The sequence below is a fragment of the Brachycentrus maculatus genome, unplaced genomic scaffold (assembly GCF_059751285.1).
Source record: "Brachycentrus maculatus isolate JH-2025_06_01 unplaced genomic scaffold, ASM5975128v1 h1tg000055l, whole genome shotgun sequence".
Lineage (NCBI taxonomy): Eukaryota > Metazoa > Arthropoda > Insecta > Trichoptera > Brachycentridae > Brachycentrus > Brachycentrus maculatus.
Genome location: NW_028280809.1, coordinates 2,883,623 through 2,902,103, shown reverse-complemented (window position 1 = coordinate 2,902,103; position 18,481 = coordinate 2,883,623). Strand labels below are relative to the sequence as shown.

General features: G+C 34.3%; 1 protein-coding gene across 1 annotated transcript; it reads left to right on the top strand.

Moving 5' to 3' along the window:
* Window positions 1–430: 430 nt before the first annotated feature.
* On the top strand, window positions 431–17,300 carry SIDL (SIDL trafficking protein particle complex subunit 10). Its single transcript, XM_088278118.1, has 15 exons — window positions 431–749; window positions 846–1,063; window positions 1,933–2,322; window positions 4,334–4,633; window positions 5,751–5,966; window positions 7,136–7,392; window positions 8,351–8,533; window positions 9,400–9,840; window positions 10,260–10,743; window positions 11,372–11,560; window positions 12,792–13,022; window positions 13,671–13,943; window positions 15,080–15,161; window positions 15,250–15,384; window positions 16,815–17,300. Exons 1-15 carry the CDS (start codon window positions 686–688, stop codon window positions 16,949–16,951), a joined length of 3,600 nt encoding a protein of 1,199 aa, XP_088134244.1. The 5' UTR covers window positions 431–685; the 3' UTR covers window positions 16,952–17,300.
* Window positions 17,301–18,481: the final 1,181 nt, after the last annotated feature.

Genomic DNA, 18,481 nt, shown 5'->3' with positions numbered 1-18,481 from the left:
TTTCGCTTATTCGACCTTGCCGCGGCCGGTTTAGGTAGGATAATCGAGACTCCATTGTAATATAATTTGATGAGAATCAAATCACCAATCAACATTTTGGTTTTATTCTTGGATCCTGTTTTTCGCTTCACAATTTTTTTCTAATCCTAATCAATACTGTAACTACAGTTTTATTTTTTCAATAAAAAATAACATCGATAAGTTTGTCTATGTGTATATTGGTATTGTTATATCCCAATAATTTTGTTTTAGAATTGGATGATGTAAAAATTAAACTAATTCGTGGAATGTGTGGAAAGACGTTAGTTTTATATTTTATCGTTCTAGAGATAAGTTAGTGGAAGTGTAAAAACCTTGTTTTATTAGGTAGGTATTTTATTTGTGTACATTTATGAACACCAGAGTATGAGTACATACATGAAGTGTTATTACGATAAATAATCGAACCGTCAATTTCTGTGTATTTGTCAATTCTGAATTCTGATACAATTTGCATAAATGATTGCTGGATTTCTCTTTACTGTTTTTAATTTCTGATCACCGTCGACTTTTCAATGTGCAATTTCAAGTTTATTTGTTTATTATTGTTTTCAGTTAAATTTATTGTTTTTACGTGAATGTGAATTTATGACGTATGACGATAGGTCATGTCTGCGAAACTTGGAATTCTGACAGAAATTAAAAAATGAAGGGCAACGAAAGATTTAGTAAACAAGACAGCGGCATGTCGCACAAACCAATTATAACATGTTAGTGACATTATTTAATTTGACATGTGTAATCCATAATCGTGGCTCATTGTCAACATTCGATCCTGTATATTGAACATATGATTCCATTTTCAGGTGCTGGTGATTGGAATTTATTTTGTACTTTAGAAGCCCCTTTAGTCGCTGCCATTCCTCAGGACTCGAGCGAATGGCGGAGGTCTTATGGCAGAGTCTTCAAATCAGTGTTTATCGAGGCAACCTTTGAACAATTTTCTAAAGAAAAACTCCCAGGAGAAAATGATTGGAACCTGCTAAAACAACCCGTATTTCACATATATTGGACTGATTGTACCGTGAGTTCATTGTGATCAATACCATTAATGGGCTTTTATATAACTCAAAATAACAGAAACTGAATTTCAATATAAATTCAGTTTATATATAACTTTGACCCTTAAATTTGCAAATGTCTATGAATTATTTTTAAATAAAATAAAGTTAATATGTAGTTCAATTTTTCTGAATTTTTTGGGCAGTAAATCAGTAAATAAATTCTGCTGACATCCTAGAGTTAGTAGCATAAGTTTCGTACTTAATTTTAATTTTCTGTGATAATTGTTTCCCAGAGACACGTGTAGCTTCATATAGTTATGGTGGAAAATTATTCTCCCATTAAAGGATTAAAAGATATTGTCTAAGAAGCTGTTGAGTGAAACAAATGTAGAGCTGAGCTCAAATGTTTCCACAATTATACAATTAATTTTAAGATATGGTGTTTAATTTGTAGAACTCCATTTTAATTTATATATTAAATGTTAAAATTATACACTGATTTTTAGAGCCTACTAAATAAAGTTTTCAATATTTCTTCTAATTTAGTTTGACTAAATCTAGTTTATTCGACTCTACAAATCTACAAATTTTATTTTAATATTTAATAATATATTTTTGACACGCGCCATGGCATAGTAGGGTAGACGCTCGACTTCGAAACTTGCGTCGCGGGTTCGATTCCCGCCAAGTCCAAAATAAATTTAAAAAAGATTTATTTTCAATTGGTCTCGGTATTTGTAATGTATTTTTCATATTTACCTTCCCTATCCTTACTATCCTACCTGCAGACAAGCTTCTAATAGAGGCTTTGCGGATTATTCCTTAATTATTATTTTTTTAAATATATAATTACATTATTACATTAAACCGTTATTTTAAATATTTTCAGGATGTGGAGTCATATAAAAACACGACCAAAGATGACATCGAAGCTTGGTTCAAAGTGTTATCTCAGAACAACATAACGGACTGGATGATAGTGTTGGTAGAGACATACGATATCAGAAAGACAAATAAACTGCTGCCTCGTACCACCGTTCTGGACAAGATACGCAATGAGTTTGCCTCCAAGCACGGAGACCGCTGCTTGTCCGTCATCAACCCCATCAAGTCGGAGTCCCGCTCCGCCGAGTCCTGGCGGGGGCTGGTGTCCCGGGTGCGACTCCTGCTCCTGACGGCCTACAACAAGACCCTCATCAGGTTCGAGGACCACATGAGAGAGCAGAGGGAACGGAGAAATGAACCGGGATGGAACTTCACTCATTATTTTTTATTACAGGTAAGTTTGGTCCATACTACTTCTTCCGCTTGGTGTAGGCCTTTTTGCCTGTTTTTAACACGTTCACTGCCTTTGAAATAATGTGAAATAATCTTAATAAATTGAAATAATCTTTAAAAACTACCAGATTTTTTTTCTTGTTTTCAGAAGTTCTTTATTGCAAATTAAATTCATTTTTTGTAAAAAAAAATATTCTGGTGTATTTGCCCATTTATAGCTATCACATGGATCTATGTATCCAACTCTCGCCAGAAGTGCACGCAATAGACTGACGCGTATGTATGTTGATGTGCGCGATCACGGATCCGTGTAGTGGGCACCATGCGCTAGACGCATGATACACGGATCCGTGTAGTACGCATGCAAACTGTTAAGATGGATCAGCCTCCTCTGATGTTGATTCCCAGCCATCAATCTATCTCTTTACCTTGGGGTTGGCTGTGCAGTGCAATGTGGGGATTCTGGATGGTTCCATTCTCCCCACATGCGCATACCATTGTCTTCTTCGTTGTCTTCCCCGCCTAACGACGTCTTGAATTTTGCATATTTATCTTATCCTGGTGTTCCTTACCTTAAGGTTTTCCGTGCAGTGCAATGTGGGGGAGTCTGAATGGTTCTATTCTCGTCACATGCGCATACCTTTTTTTTTTTGTTGTCCTACCCACCTAACGACTTCTTAAATTTTGCATATTTATTCTGGTGTTCCTTATAATATCTCGTAGATATGTTCCTAAGAGTCTTAGTTTCTGACACTACTACTACTACCATTACGCTGTTTTCCTGCAGCGGTAGGCAGAGAAGACAGAACGTCCTGACATACTCTTCTGTCCTGACATACTCTCCTAGCTCCCTTCTCGTCCATACATCTAGTCATACATGCTCTCCAATTACGTAGACTTTAGATTCCGATTGATCTGGTTGAGCCAAGTCTTTTTTGCCCATCCTCGTTCTGTTCTTCCGTTCACATTTGTCAAATTTACTTTCATGGTCATTTTGCTTAGTTCGATTTATAAAAATCTGTGTAACTGATATACTGACACACCGACACACAAGTTTAGACAATAACAATTTGATAAATAAAGCCAAAAATGTTATATTCACATATTTTATTTTCAATTAGCCAATTTGAATTATAGATTTAATATACGTTAAACTTTATCATCTCAAAATAATGTTATGTACATTCAAAACTTTAGGGGCTCATCTGATGTTACCCCTTTCCAACAGAATATCGTAAAAACCGAATTGAAAATGATTTTCAAACATTGTAAAACCATAAATAGATACATTATTAAGGACATTAAAATGCTAAAAAATGAATTTAATGAATAATATACATGTTAATTTGAGAAAGAAAAAAAAACATACAAAAAATAATTATAATAAAAATGAATTATATTACCAACAAACATAAACAAGAAATAATAAATACAAGTCCCTCTCCAAGCACAAGAGCTAAGTTTAGGCTAGGTAAGATTGTAAAAGTAGAAATGTCTAGAAAATGAATTTAAATTATTAAGAAAAACTTTTGTAACCATATTAAATAAATAAAAAATAAAAATTATGATGATAATTTTTTATCAGACCACTTTGTATTAGAAACCCAGAGCCAACGGTATTATTTTTTCTAAAAAAAAATCACTCCCATCTTTTCAAAACCTATTAACCTATCCGGGAGTGAGTTTCTGCGGACAAAACTATATCTAGAGAATGAGTTTTTTTGGCTATTTTTTTTTTATTTTTTATAATTTTATATCATAGTCGATGCTATAAGCAACATATTTCTTAAATAAAAATAAAAAATGACACCAGTAAACATGATTAATCGAAACATCGATAATTTTGACATGAATCATGTTTTAAACATGTTTTGATATAAATCATGTCACAAATCATGTTTTGTATCGGCCGCACATATACGGCCATACTCTTTTGAGGAAAGTTTGGTATGGCCGTACATGTACGTCCATACTCCTGGACAGGTTAATCTTATAATTTCGTTTTGTTTCAGGAACAATTAGCTTTAGTATTTGAGATGCTGGGTCTGTACGACGAAGCGCTGGTCCAGTACGACGAGTTGGACGCTCTATTCACCCAATTTGTCCTGAACTCGTGCATCGGGGAGACTCCCAGCTGGCTGGCCAACTTCCAGAAGCCTATAGAGACCTGGCAGGGGGTGTGCCTGACCCCGAATGTCCCGCTGAGAAGGAGGGACTTGCTGAAAGAAGGGAAGGCGACACTTATTGATTTCCGCACCTATTTATTCCAAAGACAGAGCTCCATGTTGCTTCTCACCTGCCGTCCGTGGGAAGTGAGTATAAAACTTTTTATTTGAAAAAATCCTTAGCCTTCTGTCTTCCACTGCTGGATATAGGCTTCTTCCATATCCTTCCATTTTTTTTCGGTCTGTTGTTGTTTGCAGCCATTTCTATCCCTCACAGCGGCCATGACGTCGGACCATTTTTTGGGTTTAAAATTACATTAGCATATATGAAAAAATATGCAAATGTAATATTAAATATCCCATGCCGAGCTACAAAGTTATCTATAAAATTTATGAGGGAGTTTTTGTTTTATTAACATATTAACATAAATTGTTTACATTTATTTGAATCGCAATTTTAAACATATTTAAAATATTATTTTGCAAAGACCCACCAAGCCACCTTGTGTGTTTTGTCGGTGGAGTTCTTTTTTAATACATTTTTTATTGTTTTTAACCATTTTAACCTAATATACACACAAAAAAGAGAGAAAAATTAAGAATATATACATTTTACAATTTTCATAAAATTAATTCTTGATCATTTACCCATTCCTTTATTTTGCCTTTGTTCCATATTTTATTTTGACCTCTAACATCCGTGGGCAACAAATTAAAAATGTAATAATGATGTGAGGAAGAATTACATATTAGAAACCAATACATATTTATATTTAAAAATATGTAATAATTTTGTTTTGTAAACATAAAATAGTCAGTAAAATACTCCATTGTATTAAACCATAGTCTGTTCTTATTTATCAATTATGTTAATCAGTAATTGATATTATGGTTTCTTGATAAAGCTACAGCGTTGTATCATATTTCAATCACATGTAAACTAATAGGTTCAATCATTTCAGCATATGGATGTAAATACTTTTTCAAAATTAAACCAGCTTTATTAGTTATTTATTTGAATTAAAACGATATTTCTTTTAAAATAAAACTACTTTGATTTTAACCACTTTTTAATAATACTTTTTCTCAACCGGATTCAACAAGAACCTTGTCATCATTAGGGTTAAACATGTACTTAACCCTGATGATGAAAAGGTTCTTATAAAAATAGTTAAAAACAAAGTAGTTTTATGTTATAGTTTATAAAAATGTGCCACAAAGTATCTGCGAAAAACATTCAAGGAATGATGTTTCTTTATTCCAGATTGCCTCTAGATGCTTGTCTGTTATCCACAACACGGTGAAAGAATTGCAAGTTCTCGAAATGTCGATGCCGGTAGGCGCCTTTGCGTGTTGGGCCCTCCTAACTTGCTTGGAAGTCCTGCAGACTTGTGAGAGACTGGCGAGTAATGCTTCCCACACGGTGGTGGAACAATGTGCCATGCAACAAGCCCCCCTTTGGCACTATGCTAAAGATAAGGTATGTTTAACATCTTCTCTCTCACATCTGGATGAAAGATTCATCATATTTTATTTATTGTTTCGGCATTCACTTTGTGGTAAGACATGATGAAATTGTAAAAGAAAAAAACTAGTTTTTTACCACTTGAGTTTATTTTATTATAATGACTAGTTTAGATGGAAGCATAGCTTCCGAAACAAGTCGTTATAATATAAATAAACTCTAGTGGCAAAAAACAAGTTTTTTCTTTTATAAAGATTCATGACATAAAATCGCTTATCTTGTATGCTCGCATAGTCTGAATCTAATATATCCAAATTAACATATTTCAAATAGGTGTTTTTTACGCCTGCGGACCTTTGGCGACGGGATTTGATAATTGTGTACATATAGTTTAGACCTTAACAAAGAGATTGGTACATAATATTCATATAAAGACATTAAACGATTCCTTCTTTTCTGAAATGAGGTTGCCGCAAAAGGTAAAAATACCCTTCCCGTCCTTAAGCATCAATCGACCGAACGGGTAGAAATATGTTTCCCGTCCTAAGTGTGTTAATGGAAATTTTGCAGAATAAGTACGGATTTGCATCTTCGAGTGGGTTAGTCGTTTGTGCTATTCTTCTTTTCTTATCTACTATTCCTTGTCATTTCCTTTCCCATATAGCGGTAATATCTTTCACTCTGAACTCCTTCACTTTCACCATCTGTATCTTATCATATATCTTACATCCAAGAATCTGGGCTGCTGGACTGGTTGCGTCACCTTCATGTAATTGCAGTACCCTGTGCCTCATCTGGGTGCAGATAGGATAAAAAATAAGAATAAAGAAACAGCTCCTACCCCCTCTTCATCCTTCATCGTCACAAGGACAAAACTCTAAAATTTGGAGTTTCACACACGGTGTTTGAAATTGAAACACAATAGATTTGAAGAAAAAGTGGTATTTACCAAGTAAAACTTGGTAAATACCAGCATATTAACTCTTAAATACCAATCTTGGTAAAAAAAACTGGCTAATTAAAAAAAAAAAAGTGATGTTAATGTTTTATTTGAATATCTGATCCAATTAACACCGAGTCAATCTGATGCGGTTCTATTGCATGACAAAATTAGTAAATTTTTTATGATTTCTTGTGCTATCAAAATAAAATTGGTTTTGGTAAAATGTTATAATATTTTTCAGCTTTGCGAACTGGGCAAGCTCTGCGGCTTGCTGCCTGGCACCCCGGAGCCATCCTCTGGCCAGCTGCACCTGGTGGTCACCCTGTCGGCCGGCATGGGCGACGCGGAGGCCGTGACGAGTGCGGCCAACTCCTCCCCGTCGCGCACGCCCATCGACAGGCTCAAGGAGTCCCTGGGATCCAAGCAAGCCTTCCAGACCCACTACCTGGAGCTGGCTGAGTTGGCTATGGGCACCTATAAACACATTGGCAGATTAAGGTGACTTTACTTTTGTGTAGAGGACAGCTGAAAAAGATTTGACACGATCAAATCAATCTGACCCTAAAATCTGGTGGTGTCAAAAGTCTGCGTAATCGGAGGGCATGTATGATGTATGGATGTGAAGGAGGCGAAGAGTGTATGTCAGGACAGAAAAGTGTGGCGTTCCATCCTTTCTGCCTACCCCTGCGGAGAAACAGCGTGATAGTAGTAATAGTAGTACTTTTGTTTACATGTATAAATCCAAATTATTTTTTCTGACTTTGCTCTTTCAGAATCCATTCAGAATAGAGATGTGTTCATCCAAGAATATGTGGGATTTTATATAGATATATTTTTTATTAATAATTTTAAAGTTATTAATTTTAAAGTATTAATAGTTTTAAACTATGTCCGATATAAATTATTTATTTTCATATTTAAGGAAAATTGTAGTAGTGTAAATCTTTGTAGTGAATAGTAAATCTGCAGATTTTGGTTCATGATCTTATTTATAATAAAAAAATATGAAACATCTAACTGAAAATATTTCAGATAGAATTTTATATATTTAAGGAATAACCCGCAAAGCCTCTATTTTAGACACTTGTTTGGAGGTAGGATAGTAAGGAAAGGAAAGATTGATGTAAAAGATATAACACAAACATCCAGACCAAATGAAAATAAATATTTTGTGAATTAAATTTTCAATTGGCGGGAATCGAACCTGCGACGCCAGTTTCACAGTCTTCCTATAATGCCACGATGCCTATCAAACATTAAATTGTTAACCTACATCCAATGTATTTTATACGCTGTAAAACATTCTTTATTTTTTTATTTTCTAAATTATAAGTAAACGATATAGCACCATTCAAAAATATCTAGTAATATGCTTAGGAATTTTTTTTATATGGAATAATTTACAAAATTTATGGGAAATTTATTATGAATTGTAATGTACAATTCCTTTTAATAGGAGTGCTAGAATAATTGGACGTGACTTGGCAGCGTTCTACAGTGAACTTGGAGAAACAAGCAAAGCTTGTGTTTTCCTTTCCGATGCCCTCAGGTCATACGAAGAACAGGGATGGAAGGATTTGGCCGCACAAACCAGAATGGAACTCGTCTCTTGTTATCACAAAATGGCTGATCATGAAAGGTACAATTTTTCGTAAGGTCTTATTGTATTTTTGTTGACGTATGCAGGTTTATCATCAAAAGTAAAAAAAAATTATAAAACCCAAATCTCTACAAAACAGAATCAAATACCACTTCATAAAAATTTCCTTGTTTTCTGCTTCTTAACATCTCAAATGATTTATATAATAAAGGGTTGCCATTCATTCAGATATATATCGAGATACGTCACCGTCACATGTCTATAGTGTCCTGACAATTAGAAAATGTCTTAATATTCAGTCTAAATCAAGGGTGGCTAACACGCGGCCCGCGCAGCAAATCACACATTTTTTCCTTTGGTGTACACAAAACCACCAAAAGAACATTCCATTGTGCGTAGTTCGTATAATATCCCATATATGGGAGTATTTCACTTCCTGGCAATTTCAAGACCCATAATGGCGTCAAGTAGTAAAGACGTCGGACTAAAGAAGAGAACAGTAACAGAAGAACTGAGAAGTTTTTAATACAGATGGACTCTTTACTATTTTTTCGTGGAATTCAAAACAAAACCAACGTGCCTGATATGTATTTATCTTGTTAATAATAAAATAAATTTTGTTTTACGGCCCGGTAGAAAATCTCATTTTAAAATCTGGCCCGGCCACTGAAAATGTTGGTCACCCATGTTCTAAATATTATTATTATTTTTGTTGTTGTTGTTATTTTAGTTAAACGGTGGGCGACTAAGTGTTGCAACCTTCGCTTTATCAAGCTGTAAAAAAATTATTATTTTAAAAATAAAATTGATAATAACGTGTTTTGATTTATTTAAAATATTCTGATATAAAATTCACAAATACTAAAATGTTCTCATCCTAATAATAAAATACTAATAATTTTCAGGTACACAAAACTATCCGCCACAATATCCTGTACATTAGAGCTGGAAATTTTGGTCAGAAATTTTTATTTCGACGAGATGACAAAATCCATCAAGACCAAATTAAAAGACAACGCGGAGTTAATATTAGCCGAACTGAACGACTGCTTCAACATCGTAGCGGTGGAAGTTCTCCCGTCGGAGAGAGAGAACCACGTCAAGGACTACCCGGTGAAGGTCTGCCTCTGCATCGAGAGCTTCTTCCCTCGAGAGGTTATGTGCCAGCGGGCGGCCATCAGCCTGGAGGAACAGGATCCCAGGAGGCCAGAAAGGAGGACAGAGAAGACAAAGACTGAATTATCTAATGTAAACTCTACTAGTAATCAGGCATCGCCGGTTAAAAGGAACGTTTCCATGCTTCAGAATATTCCAGAAGTATCCAATATTCCAGAATACGTATCAAGGTAAAAATTAACAATATTTATCCAACTCTTAATTCACATTAACGCATTGTCGGCGGGAAGTTTTTTCATCAACCCCGACCCTAATTAGTATATTAATCAGGGTCGTATACTAATCGTAAGTGATTGCAAACTCAACTCCGATCTATATAATGGTTTTTGGCGTCTTGCGCTGTACCAAAAGTAAGCAAATAGAAAGCTTATAAGCGTCTCTAGCTCTCTACCAACAGCATGTTATAGAGGCCTCTAAGCGTCTCCCGCAAACAATGTATAACAAGAGTTAAGAAATAACTAGCACTTTATACAATGCAATATATCCTCGGCATGGGAAATCCCTGTGACGACATATTCTCTTCATTTTCTTCAACCGATTTTAACTTGAACTGAAAAACATACATCATTATTGTTGGTTTATTTTACAGTTGTAGGTTAGAGGACTTAAAACCTCCAAACCCTCTCCTACGCCCGTTGAACATGACTCTGCGGTTAGATTGGAAAGAAGACAAAACGTTGGATACCGCATCCGTCCAGTGTAACGTTTCCAAGACCAAATTGAAACGCTCAGACAGCGCCAAGTACAGGAAGCCATCTGCAACCCAACGGAGCAACTACACGCACTGCGTCAGCTTGAGCAACTTCTCCATCAAGCCGGGGCTGAACGAGATAGTCCTGGAGACTATAGCGCATCAAGCGGGTCTCTTTAGGCTCGGTCAAATATCCCTGGTGGTCGAGGATAAACTGGAGTATCTGTCCAACGCTCTGTCAGCCTGCAGAATCTGTTATGAAGTTGTCACTAGAGGCATCAATGTCGCACTGAACAAAGTTGATCCTAAAAAGGATTTGTTAGCGGGCATCGAACATCATATGGAACTTGTAGTCACAAGTGGAAGCACTAGTATCACAAAGGTAAGTTGAAATAAAACAGTAGAATAGATCAGTCTTTTGCTTGACTTTTTGCTTGAATTTTTTTGACATCTTATACATAATATAAAAAAAAGTTTAAAGAAACCTCTAATGTGGAATTTATGTAGATTATGAGAATATTTCTTAAATGCATGTGTAACGATTGTTTTAGCATATATGTAGTTGTTTGGCTCCCATAAGTTGTAATTTGTTAAATATTTCTTCTGGAAGTCTATCATATTAATATATTTATATTCATTTGTGTTTTATGTTGATAAATACTTTCATTAATTGATTCGGCAGTCTCTTTGTGGTAAAATCTATCCATTTTTAATTAATGTTTCACTTAGTAAATACCACTATTTCTTAAAATCTACTGTGACACGTGTTTCGATGCATTCCGCATCATTTTCAAACACCGTATGATGCGGAATGCATCGAAACACGTGTCACAGTAGATTTTAAGAAATAGTGGTATTTACTAAGTAAAACATTAATTAAAAATGATAAATACTTGTTAATACATTCATATTGTTTTTCTAGTGTTGATTTTTCATATATTTTTTTACATTCAAAGACCGTGTTATTTCTTGTTTCATCAATGAATTATATTGCTTTTTTATCATTTCAGAATTGTACCATACAACTGAGAACCTCCCTGGGCCTTACTTTGAAGCAGAGAAATGCCAAGTATCAGAGCTTAGTTCGAGAATTGGAAATCAACATACCTCCGTGTCAACCGTTCAATACAGTTTCAATACCTCTGACTGTGTTTGCTCTCTTGCCGCCCAAGAAAGATGATAAACCAATAGAGCACAAGGTATTATTATTATTATCATCATCATTTAAATCATTTAATTAACATGAATTGAAACTTACTCCTAGCTTGCCAATTTCCTCTGAATAGTTCTGTTTAGAATTCTTTAGGCATGGTTGGCACGCAGCCTGTGTCACATTTCATTGTGCCCACTACACGTTTATGCCAGCACAGCGGTACCCAAGATTCAAATGTTTGAAACTTTCAAGGATAGGTTATTCTGTTAACACACTTTGGACGGGAAATTGATGCTTAAAGACGGGAAGGGTATTTTTACCTTCTGCGCTGGCATCATTTCAATGTCAGAAAAGAAGGAATTATCCAATGTTTTAAAATGAATATTGTATACCAATCTCTTTGTTAAGGCCTTCACTAAAAAATATTTGATATTTAGTCATGATTTACAAAGTCAATTTTAATGCAAAACCTCGGCAATGATTTTACGGATCATATCGATATCTGGAATATGACACTATAAAGCAATACTAACTAACCAACTAACTAACCATCACGCCGCTTCCCCGCAGGGGTAGGCAGAGAGAATGGAGCGCCACACCACTCTGTCCTTGCAAACATTCTTCGCCTCTTCCACGTTCATGCATCTCCTCATACATACCCGGCTAATGCATAATTCCTCATTTTAAATATTCATCCTTGTTCAGATAGTACTTTTCGGACCAATAATGTACTTAAAAAAAGAAAGCACATTATTTTATACAGATTGGCTACAGTTTGGCTACAGTTAATAAAAATTATAAATATATAAAACAAAATAATAACTTACCACAGTGTAGCTGCGGAATTCTTGAAGTATTGTACAGTAAGTCTTCTACTTACGCGATTGATTAGTTCCAATGGTTTTCGTGTGAGTCGAAAAATCGCATAAGTAATTTTTTTGTTGATATATAGACTAATAATATGCGCTAGTTTCAAAGGATATAAGTACATATGTGAAAACTGAGCAGATCTACATGCATATATTTAATAAAATATTACATGCTATTTTTTGAAGCTATCATTTATTCAGATACGTACATAATTATTTATGTGTAAAGACAGAGTTATATTGAACTACAAACTACTTTGTATGTACCTGAAAGAGAGGGGATGCTAGTGCCGTTTCTCTCTTTCTCATCCCATCAACAAAAAAATGTATGTAAGCAAACGACTTGAGAAAAAAAATCACGAAAGTAGAGGACTTACTGTATTGATATTCGGTTGTGATCGTTCCCAGGTCTGGTTACAATGTCCGTGGTGGGAAAATCCCGTTGTGGTGACTCTGCACTTTGCCCCGCCGCTGACCGCCCTCTGGAGGCTGCTGACTTCCAACACGAGGAAGGTCATCCACGTGACCCTCGGCGCCTCCACGTGCGACCAAGTGTCCCTGCTGGTGTCCAACCCGACCCTGCAGACACAGGCCAACGTCACTCTGGTCGACCTCAACCCTAAAGGCGATTATAAATATGTAAGTCTTATTTCACAATATATTTATTCATATTCATGATAACGAGAGAATGACTAAGAAAAAACATGTGGCGAATGTGAGCGGAAAAACAGAACGAGGACGGCCGAAAAAGATTTGGCACGATTAGATAAATCAGAACCTAAAATCTGATGGTGTCAAAAGTCTGCATAATCGGCGTAAGGGCATGTATGACTAGATGTATGGGTGCTAAGGAGGCGAGTAGTGTATGTCAGGACAGAGTGTGGCGTTCCATCCTTTCTGCCCACCCCTGCAGGGAAACGGCATATGGTAGTATGTAGTAGTAGTCGTAGTACGGCTGTCCAAACTTAAAACACAGTAAGGGACATTTTTTTTGTAGTACGTTTTTTTTGGACTAAGTAGAATCTACTTAGTCCAAAAATGCAATAAAACGTACTACAAAAAAATGTCCCTATCTGTGTTTTGAGTTTGGACAGCCGAGTAGTAGAGGACATCATTTTGAAAACATGAATTCATAAGGGAAAAATACATTGCTGAAAAGTCCATACTGATTTTTTCTCCATGCCACGAGTGCCGTGAAAACAATGCTTATAAAACTGATTCTACTTTACTTTATCGTGATAATTATTAAATAATTTGTGCAAAGTTTATTGTTATGGAAATTTGCAGAATTTGGGTGCGAGCGGCATAACAGTGGCCTTCATGTGGGAGCTGCAGATGGATCCGCTGGAGAAGCCGATGCCGATCAAGACGATGTTCTCCATGTCCTACTCGGTGCTGGGCGCGGAGGGAGCCAGCCCGGAGGTGCTGGAGTACAAGTGCCCCTTCGAGATGCAAGACTACACCACGCTGTTCCTGGTCAAGTCCAAAGTGGAACCCACCAAGGGCTCCGAGTTCTGCAGGTCTTCCCAAATGTGCTATCTGCAGCTGTCGGTACAAAAGGTTTGTAACTGACATTTTGAAACACTTTCTGTCTCGCAATGTTGAAATGTACATTTTGACATTTGACACCTTCTTTTGATTTCGAAAATGCTCCAAGTAGGCATATTTTGTCTAATAATTATTATTCTTCTAACCCTTCTTTGCATCTAATGGTGCACAGGGAACCGCATCATATTGACACAGTGCTATCTTGAGTGTTACTTACATGAAGGCAAGGTGATCACTCCTGTGCTTTAGGGACCACTCCAGGGTAATATTCAAGGCGTCAGGTTGTGGTCCCGTGGTTAGTGTCGCTGACTCTTGAGTCAGAATTCCTGAGTTTGATCCCACTCTACTACAATTTGATACTTATTTTTAATAATTAGCCGGTTAGGCTCACAGAAATACATACATAGTATGAAATATATTATTAGATTAAAACCAATATTTTTAGCTTTTCCACTTTATTTTTATTTGACCAGCGACCGGGTTTCGTCGTTACCGACATCATCAGACTAGTCGGTAACGACGAAATCACGACATCAGACATGTCGGTAATGACAAAACCCGGTCGCTGGTCAAATAAAAATAAAGTGGAAAAGCTAAAAATATTGGTTTTAATCTAATAATGTATTAAAAATGCAATTCCATCACGAAGTGTCAGTGGATAATATAAATCTATTACATAGTATGAAATTGAAGTATTTTTATAAACAATAAAAACACAAATATTTCTCTTTTTAATTAAAAAAAATATTAAATAAATATTAAAGTGTGAAATCACTAATACCTAAACATGCTAACCAATAAACCACGGAGGCGGACAATTACATAATAAGTAAATTTATTAGCTTTTTTTAATCTTAGGTTACATTGTATAATAACACCTATCACATGATCTCGTTATAAATATCTATATAAATATATAAAACTGATATCTTTATCACTTTCATTTTGTGTCTATATTTCTATATATTTAAAATATTTTCTCTCCTGTAAAACTTTTTTGGGTTTTTTTATTACATAGATATTCAAATATATAAAATATTAAGTTAACCAACCACTTTCAGTCATGCGTTTTGCAGATTCCCATAGATAACCCGGTATTACTTATTTTTAAATATTTATTTATTTATTATTTATTTTTTGCTGTACAGGTGAACGAGACTGATCACAACTCCCTCATGTACGAGGTTTTAGCGGACCAAACTATGTGGGCGGTGTGTGGAAGAACAGCAGGTATGCCTTCTACACATTTATCATTGCTAATATTGTCGAATCACCGTCGGCTTGCCAACCAAATGATGCATTTCCATATAATTTGCAGGAGTAATTACAATGGACAATACGGAGCCTCAAACTGTGACTCTGGACGTGATGCCGCTCATTACTGGCCACCTTCCCCTACCCGCAGTCCGCCTGTCCAAATATATTGCAGCCATTCAACCCGTTACAATGAAAGGTAAATTTATATGTGTATACACTTACAGAACCCTAGAGGCATGCATTCTATATAGGCAGAAAAGCAGTGCCTACCCTGGATTACTCGCGTTCCATACAGAAACACAACCAGTGCCTACTATGCCTTATCCTTACCCAACCTAGGGAGTGGGTGGGGCAGTAGCCCTGTTTAAAAACTGTGCACGCCACTGCAGAACCCTTATAATTCACATATCGCTCACTCCTTTCAAGAACGTCATATATCAAAAAACTTGATTTTTCAGGAGATCATTTTTAAAGTTTAAGAATATTGTAAAATGTATTAAAAATAAATATCAACCTACTTATTGAACTTTTTACTATGCAACAGATCTTTTAAGGTAAAACCTATAGGTAAGGTTTTCTCCATTTCAAAAATATTTAGTAAATTTAAAAAAACTAATTAAACAATACCTTTTCTTCAAAATGCAAAAACAACACTTGCTGCCCTGTAGCGGGTAAATATTAAGTTAAAAATATGCCGCTTTTGCTGGGATATATGTAGTACATTTTCTGGGCATTCCGAAAACATGCACAACAGAAAATTGATGATTTTTTATTTATGACGTTCTTGAAAGGAGTAAGCGATATGTAACTATGTACATAGTATGTTTAAAGCAGAAAATTTGGGTCATTGAATTTTTATCTTCTTTAGAAACGACTCTTAAATGAAGAACTCCAGAGTTATTTCATTAAATGAAATTAAACGGTTTGATTTGTTTCAAATTTCTATGTCAAATGGGCTAATTTCAGGTCATTTCTGGAATAAAGACAGCAATTACGCCATGATAATCAGAATATTTTGTCAAATCGATCACTCCTTTCAAGAATGTCATAAATCAAAAATCGACAATTTTCAGTTATGCATGTTTTCGGAATGCCCAGAAAATGTACCATATCCCAGCAAAAGAGGCATATTTTTAACTTAATATTTCTACAGGGCAGAAAGTGTTGTTTTTGCATTTTTAAGAAAAGGTATTGTTTAATTATTTTTTTAAATATACTAAATATTTTTCAAATGGAGAAAAAACCTTCAGGTTTTACCTAAAAAGATACATTGTATTGTATTTTTAAACTTTAAAAACATTCTCCTGAAAAATCAAGTTTTTTGATTTATGACGTTTTTGAAAGGAGTGAGCGAAATGTGAAAAGTTATCAATATGAAGAGTTTCTTATATGTAAAAAAGAAATCACAAATATGCAACATTATCGTAAATATTATAATAAGGTAAAACAATGAACTTTGATTCTGGCAAAAATTACATTTTGTAATTACACTATTACTTAGCAGTGTAGAATATATCTCCAGAGTGATAATACCCCAAACGTATTGATTTTATTTCTTGTTTACTTCACTCATGATTAATTCAGCAAAAATAAAAAGTGATTTTGTATGATTTTTTTCTTCCTCAGATGGCCGTAAGGTAGATGCGATGAATAGCTCGCACCATCCCAGACTCGAGCCTTTCAATCCCGGTCAAGTGTATCACAGCGGAAAGGCGCAACAGGTCCACGTATTAGCGAGCGTTAGCAGTAACGAGACGCACTAGACGATATCCTTTCAAATAACACGATCTCTTCACTATTCAGAGACTTCCTGAACGCTTTACCTAGATCTTTATCCATCTTGTCGCATTTCAATCGTACTGTCATAAATGTAAATATCTTCTTTGTGAAAATAAATCGTTGGCATTTTAAGCTATTAGATGAATTCTATTACGCTTGAAATGCGCATGTTCATTTTATTTTTTTACATTGTGTAAAAAAGATGGCGGATGTATATTACTAGCTTGTGTAAAATATTATATTCTATTTCGTGTAAATACTCAAGTTATGTTCATTTATTCATGACTCATCGGGGATATTTTCATGTAACAAAAAATGCTTGTACATTTTATATGTGTATGTTTCACTAGTGACAAGTTATTTTTTGTTGTCATGTGATTTCTATTCATATTTTTAAATATATATTTGTAAATGTATTTCAGTAAATTTAAATTAGATCTATGCTAATCGGAAAATTAGTTACATAAATTTAAAACAGTGTCTGAACTAACTATGTAATGATGTTTTTTTAAAAAATGTTTTGAATAACATCTATGAAGCTAAATATATATATATATATATATATATATATATATATATATATATATATATATATATATATATATATATATATATATATATATATATATATATATATATATATATATATATATATATATATATATATATATATTTTACAGTAAAAAATCAATCATTCTTTTTTATATTGATTTAAAGATGATGTTTGAAAAAAGACAACTGTTTTCGTTTCTATAGGGTGAGCCATAGTTAAATAAATGAGCAAAAATTAGGTGTTTTTTTCTGCAAATCATATGTATCTCGCAAAGTGTATTTGCATACAATTTATTATGGAGTGATATATGCCAAAAAAATAAAAATTTTACAAGAAATTACTCGGTACTTTATGGCTCTCCATTTATATATATATATATATATATATATATATATATATATATATATATATATATATATATATATACATGTATATATATATATATATATATATATATATATATATATATATGTATATATATATATATATATATATATATATATATATATATATATATATACATGTATATATATTTTTTTTAATCGCTAAAGCGAAAAATGAAAAATTACAGTAAATTTTATTTTCATGTACCAGAAAACGATTTGTAAATCCTTATCATTTGGCAATTTAAGGCTGATAACTTGTCACTTGTACATACCTACAGCATTTGTTGAAACAAATCCCTGATGGTCGATTACAATGAAAAGATAATGTGTTAACTACGTAGTGTAGATAACAACTTTCCCTCGGAATCGACACCACAAAGTCATTAAAATACATAGATTGATATTTTTACCTGTATTCATAGTTAATTCCATACTACTCTGACATTTTCATTCAAGTGTATGTGCCATGGATTATGATTCTTTTGTATATTGGTTTATTTATTTTTATAGTGCTTGTGAAGTCATTATCTTTTGGTGTTTCGTTTTATAGTAAGCTCTGTGTGAACAAGATGCTC

Bases quoted from the DNA above. Each gene is read 5' to 3' on its own strand.
- SIDL (XM_088278118.1), top strand. From the start codon at position 686: ATGAAGGGCAACGAAAGATTTAGTAAACAAGACAGCGGCATGTCGCAC. The intron at 750-845 runs GTTAGTGACATT...TTCCATTTTCAG, and splicing joins GCACAAACCAATTATAACAT to GTGCTGGTGATTGGAATTTA. The intron at 13,023-13,670 runs GTAAGTCTTATT...GGAAATTTGCAG, and splicing joins CTAAAGGCGATTATAAATAT to AATTTGGGTGCGAGCGGCAT.